Source organism: Nestor notabilis, unplaced genomic scaffold (genome assembly GCF_000696875.1).
Source record: "Nestor notabilis isolate BGI_N333 unplaced genomic scaffold, ASM69687v1 scaffold182, whole genome shotgun sequence".
NCBI classification, from domain to species: domain Eukaryota; kingdom Metazoa; phylum Chordata; class Aves; order Psittaciformes; family Psittacidae; genus Nestor; species Nestor notabilis.
In genome coordinates, this window is record NW_009917633.1 from 67425 (window position 1) to 76014 (window position 8590).

Genomic DNA, 8590 nt, shown 5'->3' on the forward strand with positions numbered 1-8590 from the left:
CCCCGCCCGGTGGGCGCCCCCGGCCGCTCCAGCTCCCAATCGCGAGCTATAGCGATCGCCATGACGACGGCGGACGCCGCGCGGCTCAGGCGGCAGCATGGCCACCTACAGACCCGGGGTGCTCATCGGCAACTGGAGCGAGGACTCGAGTTTAGGGGAGGTGAGGTGGAGCCGGGCCCCCCTCCCCTCGGCAGCCTCTTCACCTCTCGATGTGCCCTCGGGTTCCTTAAATTCAGTGAAAACCTGAGGTTGTGAGTGCTGGATAACATGTCTACCCCCGTCTCTCTGCCAGGACCTCTTGAGGGATTTTCTGCATAAAAGAGAACGAGGAGAACTTCTATCACAGAAAATAAACAGACTTCAAGATAATCTTTTAAGGAAGGTAATTTTTTTTTAAGATGATTATGTCAATCCTCAGTGACTCCACATAGACTGGAGTAGCTGTTATTAGTATTTGCACATTAGGATGCTATGGATTAACATTTTGTATGCTAAAATACTTCTGATATTAGCTTCAGATAATTCTGCATAAGATTATGTATATTTCTATTTAGACACACCTGTCGGTGTCTAAGGATGGATTTGTTCATTTTGGAGACACAGTGATGCTTTTGAACACTGACGACAAACCCTCAGTGGAGAATCCCCGTGGCGTGTGCGGCAGTCTGACCTTGGCAATTAATCTGGATGAATTGTCCATATTTTCACCTCTACCATGGCAAACCCTTCATGGAGTTAGTGCAATCACGAGTGTGGCCCCTGTGGGTAGAAATACTTTCTGTATTTTAAGGTTTGGAACTTTATTTGTTGTTTTCAATTACTATTTTAGCTTTCAGTATCTTGTTTTGAGAAATATGCAATGAAGTTTGCTAATATACAAATGAATTTGAGTAAGATTAATTTATTTAAGAGTCTTTAACTTGGGTCATGCATTAAACTTGATTCTGTTCCACCTATGTGAATAATGCCAAGAAAATTTAAACCACCTTAGAAATGGTGTGAAAGCAGAATGGAGTTCACAGTATCATTTGGTAAACTCTGCATCTGTTTTGAAGGTGGTCATATTTCAGCTGTAGAATACAAAACATGTCCAAATATCACTTAGTATCATTACTCACTCTCCTGTAAATAGGGTCTCTGAAGTGAAAATTTGTATCCATGCTTCTGCTGTACATGGACAGTGTTGTCCTAAAAAAACCAAAAAACCCAAACCCTAACCAAAGAGCATATTCCCTCTCTCAAAGACTTATTTAATTCCAGCTGTTTGTGGAAGAAGAAACAGAAGAACAGGGTCCTGTTCAGCAGCCAAAGGCTCTGCCTGAGTGCATGCCTTTAACAATAATAATAATACATAAGAGTACAAACTAACCCATATAATCCTGATTGAGCAAAACACTTTGGGTTAGGCCTAAGAAAGAATTCTGATGCTAAGAGCATAATTTAGGCCTTCTAGAACTGCAACCAAAATGTTTTTGCTTAGCTGCTGACTGAATGCTATCGAGTCTCTCATTAATTGACTACTAAGTTTATCAGCCATAGCTGAAAATACTTAGTGAGCTTAGCACTTAATGTTTCTTTGAAAAGCAGAGATTATGCTGGAAATAGGGATATACTGGCATGCATGCTGATATAATGAACCAGATTACTGAATATCAGTTACATATATTATTAGAAACTTTTGTTAAGTTACAGACAAACACAAACACACACTGTTCTGCTTTTAGTCTGTGATTTTTCAGATGCTCGCATTAAGTATATTTTAAAAGGGGCCTCAGTACTGAATTCCCATTGATTTTTCATTGGGGGTTATCTTTCCACTCTGCATGTTAATGAATACATCACAAAAAGTGATCAATACAGTCTCTTTCTATTCTGTTAATTATTTTAATCAGTAAATCAAGTATGAAATGTTCTTTGAGTTAAGGTATTTTGCCTATTTTTAAATACAAATACAAAATGTTGCCAAAAGACCTAACAGTAGAGCAAAACTAAAAAAAAAAAAAAAAAGCTGATTTTTTTAATAATTTCTTTCTTCCTTTTTACAATTTTAACAGTGTAGATGGAAGTGCAGAGGGTGAACCAATTAAATTTGGGCAAACCTTTGGTCTTGGGACAACAGGAGGGTTTTCTGGCCAAATGGTAAGACAATAAAGTTGCAAATGGTAATGGTAGCATATGCTGATAGTGTGCGTTTAACTGCTATATGTAGAAACGTGTACAGTGGTTCAGCATCTTAGCTTTACAGAATGGATTCAGAATCGTACAAAGATCAAGATAAACAATACTTATTTAGAAAGTTTATGCAACTTGCCTGAGATCAGGTGTGCAGGCCAAGGTGGATGTCAGACAGAACATCTGGATGAAGGAGATTTAAAAAAAGAAAAGAAAGGAAGGAAATTAAAATTAGCTTGTGAATCATGAAAGAATTCCTCATTAGAGGAAGATTTTAACTTTTATTTTTTACTTTAAATAATTCCAAAATGAGATTCCTTGTGAAGACACATCTATAGCAGGTATATGAGGTAACATTATATAATATATAATACATTCTGTGGTTCTGAGAGAGCAGATTTGTATTAATCATTAACATTGTTAACGTGTTCCCCTCAGCAAGTTAGAGGGAAATAAGACATGATGGGTTACATGTGCACTCAAAATAAACGTTGAGAAAACTTCCCTCTTAGCAACCACTTTGGTGAGAGAGAATCTTTGGAATGTAAACTCAATTTTAAATTATTATTCACCAGTCTGCATACAGAATAGCTACTTAATGAGTTTATCAACAGTAGAGGATCTATGTTATGGGGTTTTCATGTGTATCTTTAGCTTGACAGATGGATTTTTCAGGATTTGAGAGGAAATCTTTTGTGTTGAAAAATATTTTTTTTTAATTATAGACCTGTTTCTTTAATATTTATACTGTCCTAACTATGTATTTTTTATTTACAGTTGTATCTAGCAAGTGACCATAAATCATTTACAAGATTTGCTAAAAAATCTTACCTTCAGCAAGTATTTTTGACAGATGAGCTTTCCTATTTGACCCGCTGGCAAGCTGCCTTCTTGGATCCACAGCTGCGTCTTGAACATGAAGGATTTCCAGTTCCTGTAAGAAATTAAAACTATAGAAAATGCTGTGAAGATTTGATTGGAACAGGAGGTGGAGTACTTAGAAACAAGTTGTGTCCATTTTCATAGAATGGTTTGGGTTGGAAGCGACCAACTCATCTAGTTCCAACCCCCTGCCACAAGCAGGGACACCTTCCACTAGAGCAGGTTGCTCCAAGCCCCTGTGTCCAACCTGGCCTTGAACACTGCCAGGGATGGGGCAGCCACAGCTTCTCTGGGCACCCAGTGCCAGCGCCTCAGCACCCTCCCAGTGAAGAATTTCCTCCTCATATGTAATCTAAATCTCCCCTCTTTCAATTTTATTCACATTTTCCTTATCTAAGTTCTGACCTGTAATTTTAGAAAAGGAGAGAGGGAAGGAGTGATCTCTTCAACCAGGGAATCTGCACATAGAACTGTTGCGTTCTGGTGCTTGTTTTGAGGCTGATTCACTCAATTTTTCTCATCAGAACTTTTTTAAAGGTTGACATTACCATGTTGCGAGAATGCAGTACTTGGCATCTGCTTTTCAAGACTTCTGAGCAATAAATTCCATTTCCAATATTAGGAGCTCTGATTAAGAACTTGTGCACATTAAATTTAAAAAGTATTAAAAACCCCTCAAGGCACCTGAATAAGTGGATACCTTTCTAAATGTGGGTTTTAACCCTTTGTAAATACATTAAGCAGATGCAGTATTTTCCTGTTCTACATGCCCATTGGGCTTCCTGAAGTATAAGCAGTATAGCAAAATACCACAATATAACTGTTACCCTACAGCCTTGAACAGTGACTCATTTACATGAATCAGCTCACTAATATTTGACTATTACAGTCAAAATTATGTAATTGTCAAAGACAACATTCTTTATTCACAGTATTGGTAAGTGAAAGTGACTAAAAATCAGTTCTGTTATACATAAAAAAAATTGCAAATTGGTAGAATATAAAGGTCCATTTCTAGGCTGCATCCCCAGACCATCTGGATCTCTCATATGGCAAATATCAACTATGAGAACCATCACCCTGATGGCACAGGCCACTGGAATGACTCTCTAATACTTCCTTGACATTTTAAAGTACCCAGCAGAATGGAATGGAATGAAATGTACTGGACAGGAAAATGTCTGACCTGAAGGCTAAGCATTTGGCTAGTCTGAGCTGTTAAGACAGTCCTGTTGAGAATGGATAGGGTGTAAAATATCTCACTATAAATACACAGCACTCTTGAGTGATGCAGCTTACACTAAACTTTAAATAAAAACATTTTATTTGAATAAGAACAGTTAAAATTAGTATAAAAATTTCTGTCAAGTGTCTTTCCTTGGTTTTGTTGTTTGTTTTTTGTTTTTTTTTTTTCCCCAGGCAAACTCCAAAATCATTATTACTCATTGCCAAACTAATCGCAGCTTAGCTGTTCCAAGGAACTTTTGGACAAGGTGAGAATAATTTATAACTGGCAGAGATGCGAATAACAACATGCCAACATCAAGAATTACTGTAAGAAGCAAGATAGGTACCTTAGGAACACAGTGATGAAATGGAAAAGAATGCAGAATGCACATTCTCCTTTCTCTTATTTTATTTCATTAATATTAAACATTGTAAAGGAGTATACCGTTTTTTTTTCCTGTTAAATTCAGAGCAAGAGCTGACTGAGGGTTTGTATCAGGTTTTTGAGGATGAAATAAGGTCTGAAAGTTTGAGGCTGAAACAGTTATTAAGTAGCCAGAGTCTTCCTCAATCAGAAAGAAATGATAATGAGAACCTAACCAGCTTCTACGTACTGAGTCGGTGTACCAGGGATTTATACTGATGAGGCTGCTTTAGCTCTGAAGCTAGAAAAGTGGTATTTCCCCCTGATTGCAATTTCCTAAATTATTCATAGGAAATCAAGTGGGCTATTTCATTTCTTGTAAGGGTCTGATATTTGAAATTGGATAGTGATACTTCTGAATAGGCCAAGAGAAACTTGACAAAACCTTGAACAATTCACAGATAACGCAAATCTGCTGAATTTGTGTATGTATTCCTTCCCCCTGCCCATCCCATTTTTCTTTGACTTCACAGGTCTTATTTTGGAAGAGAATATGAAGTAATTTGTCACACTTTTCTGGACACCCATAAGGCCGAAGAAGATAAGAATTACTGGGAAATAATTACAGGAGATCCCAGTGATGAGGACAGTACAATGATTGATAGGCGCAACCGTCCACCAGGGTGGATCAGAAGGAATGAGCCTTCTGAAGAGACATAGAATAAAAAAATCCTAGCCTACAGCCAACAGAGGTTGATGAGATTCTGATTCTTGGGTTTTCTGTTCAGATTTTGGAGATGTTTGTTTTAAAAATGGAAATGAAAGTCTACCATAAGTAATATTGCACAATCTCATCATGGTTATACAGTGGGCAGAAACTAACAGAATTTTACAAATCATGCAGAACATTAAAAATTCATGAATTCATGAACCAGGAAGAGTTCATTTTCCCATTCTCTAATGGCAAAAGATGTCAAAATCAAGGAAATCTAATATATTTTCACTAAATTACTGGCTTTCAGAGGGTATTTAACCAATTCTTCCAAAACCAATCCAGTGTCACACTTAAACGGATAAGTGTACAGCTTCCAAAACACTGAAGACCAAACTCATGAGCTGTCATGGGATACTTTGACATTTAAAGTTCATCTGAAAGAAAGTCGGTTGTTGAGCTTGTTCTGTGCTCTGTCTAGCACAATGGTGTGTATTATTAAAAAAATCACAAGTGAGCTCTCTCTAACTCGAGATTGGCTTCCAATGTACAGAAATGAATTTTAAAAGTGTATAAATTGATTTTCTTATGTTTGCCCATGTATTCTAAACATTTAAATGCCAAGTGATCAAGAACTTGAGCACAGTGATACAAACTAGAGACTTCTGTCAGCCTTCTCCATCCATCACCATGTTCCATTTGCTTCCCACCCACAGAATTTTTCAATTCGTAATCACTTCTACCAAGTTTGACAGCAAGGTAAAATTGTTAAAGAAAATTAAGCCCCAACAAGTCTCATGAAAATATATGCCAAAGTAGAAAAAGAGTAAGAGACACTGTAAGTTTATCCAGTCAGAAAAAGATTGCAGTCTATATTCATATCTAATTAGACACTAGAGAATCCACATGAAAAAAAATGGCCCAAGAATGATAAATTGCAGCTGAAACTCATGTTTTTTTAAACAAGAAAATCAACCAAGCATGAGATGCAAAGACATGGAAAACAGATGTCATTACTTCATAGTTACCTGCCTTTGTATGGAAGCTGAAACAGCATCACAGAGAATCTTAATGCATGACATTCCATTATATCCATTTAGTAAAGCCACATGTGTACATATTCCATTTCTTGCTGTACTACAAGAGTGGGCTCTTTCAGCAGAAAATAAGTGATTTTCTGAGTAAAATACTACATAAATCTCAAAAAGGATTCAAAAGATCATCAATGTTCATAAAGATCAAATAAAACTTTAAGTTTTACCAAAACAAAACCACTGAACTTTCACAAAAGAAGGGACTGGTCCAAACATATCTCCAAGCTTCATTCGTAGATAGGCTGTTTCAAACCCACCGGCAAGGCTTTAAAAGCTTCTGCCTTTAGCCAATATAAATTAACTCAGCAGACTGTGGGATTGGCTAAATAGCAGTTGGCATAGAGGGACTCAAGAGGAGGAGACAGATCACGGTTCTGTGACATGCAGGTTTGCTTTGGGGGAGTGTATCACAGAGGACACGTTTTCAGTCACAGTCCTCATGTACAAACCTCCACAGGCCTATTATAGATGGGGTATTAGAGAGAAAATTAGGAACTTTTTCTTTCACTTTCTATGTAAATATATGAAACCTGACATCTGACAAATTATGCATGTTTTTATAGAGGCACTGTTACTACTCCAATTTACAGACATTAAAATTCTGCATGTTTTCATAATAGATTGCCATAATTCTGCTTTGATTTTGTAGGTAATTAAACTGGAACAACTTCGGCTGTGTGAGCTCACTGCAGTGTTTCTAATTTGACTGCTGTGGGCATTTACTGGTGTTAGGGATAGCCATTTCAAATCTGGCAGTCTTTTTCCTCTGGGTTAAATGTAAGAAACAAGGAGAGGCCTTAAACCAAAACCATGGCTGAAACAAAGCTTCCTGTGAATTCATGAAGGAATGAGAGCTGTGTGGGCAGAATGCCTTGGCCATGGACAGGAGCAGTTGTGTGATTGTGTATGCGTTTGTGTGGAACAGAAGCAATGTGGGCTGTACAAAACCAGTTTTGTAAAGTCTTAGAGGAAAACCAAATAGATACAGAAATAAGGTAATGTGGGAATTTGGTGCTGACTAAAAATGGCTTGGAGGCTCGTGTGTGTGATTTGATCAGTCTGTGCTCATGGGAAAGAACTTCCCAAGCTGCTGGAAAATAAAGAAAATAGAATCAACAGTTCCTGATCTCATTATCAGTTTTTCTTCCTACCTAATACATTTTTAAGCCCACAGATTTGTGCATAGCTTCTTATACCATCTAACACATATTTATAATTCAGCTGATTCATGATATCAAATACAGATATTCATCTGTTACCTAGTTTTTAAAAACTGGTTTTTACACTTCTTACCTTGTCCACATGATGGCACCACATTTTTCTAAATAGCACAATTATTGCTACATAAGTAAATCAACCCACATTTAAATCCGAATGAGTCCTTGAAAAAAAGGCACAAAAGCTAACCAAGTTAAATCAGGCCTAAATTCTGGGCTAGAAAATGTCATTAATGTTTCATGGTGATTTTGGAAAATAAAGTTAAGCAACAAAGGGAGCTGGAAGAGCGTGGAACATTGTGTATTGCATACAGTCAAATTCTTAAAGCTAATTGGAACATTAAGTAATTTGTAACCAAAACATACTTAGAGGAAGTTATCTTTAGGAGCTTTTTCTTTCACTTTCTATATACAGATAAGAATGTATCTTTACAGAGAAAGATGTGACAACCAATGCATGTTTTTATAGAGGCACTGTTATTACTTACTCCAATTTACAGAAATTACAGTTCTGCACATTTTCACAACAGATTGACAAAAATCTGCTTTGATTTTGCAGGTATTAAACTAGAAAAAAAATCAGGTGTAGAATGCATCACAGTCTGTGTGATCTGACCACTGTGGACATATATTGATAAACACAGGATTTAATACAAGGAATTACATGATTGAATATTAGTGTAGAATCTGAACAATCCTGCATCTGCCAGTTAGAGACACAATGTGTTCAGGCATATAGTTCAGATTGCCATTGGGGTAAATGGCAGTGATGCTTACCTCGTTTGCAAAGCACTTTACCATATACCAATGAAATGCAAAATTGAGTATTAAGAAAGCTTTTAATGCTTCTTCCAAATTAGACCCAGTATGCGTAGCTCTACAAAGTACATTGTGGGAAGAGAAAACTCACTTTGCCTTCATT

At 37.1% G+C, this 8590-nt stretch overlaps 1 protein-coding gene across 1 annotated transcript; it reads left to right on the forward strand.

Annotated features, from left to right (window-relative positions):
- The first annotated feature begins 97 nt into the window (after positions 1 to 97).
- Positions 98 to 5365, forward strand: LOC104401657 (chromosome unknown open reading frame, human C15orf26). Its single transcript, XM_010009320.1, has 7 exons — positions 98 to 160; positions 293 to 382; positions 555 to 790; positions 2055 to 2139; positions 2950 to 3108; positions 4474 to 4547; positions 5179 to 5365. The coding sequence occupies exons 1-7, from the start codon at positions 98 to 100 to the stop codon at positions 5363 to 5365; spliced, it is 894 nt and encodes a 297-aa protein (XP_010007622.1).
- The last annotated feature ends 3225 nt before the right edge of the window (positions 5366 to 8590 follow it).

What these genes read in the sequence shown, in the direction of transcription:
- LOC104401657 (XM_010009320.1), top strand. Translation starts at nt 98, where the DNA reads ATGGCCACCTACAGACCCGGGGTGCTCATCGGCAACTGGAGCGAGGAC. An exon ending in AATACTTTCTGTATTTTAAG is followed by an intron (nt 791 to 2,054) that starts GTTTGGAACTTT and finishes CAATTTTAACAG; the next exon opens with TGTAGATGGAAGTGCAGAGG. An exon ending in GAGGGTTTTCTGGCCAAATG is followed by an intron (nt 2,140 to 2,949) that starts GTAAGACAATAA and finishes TTTTATTTACAG; the next exon opens with TTGTATCTAGCAAGTGACCA.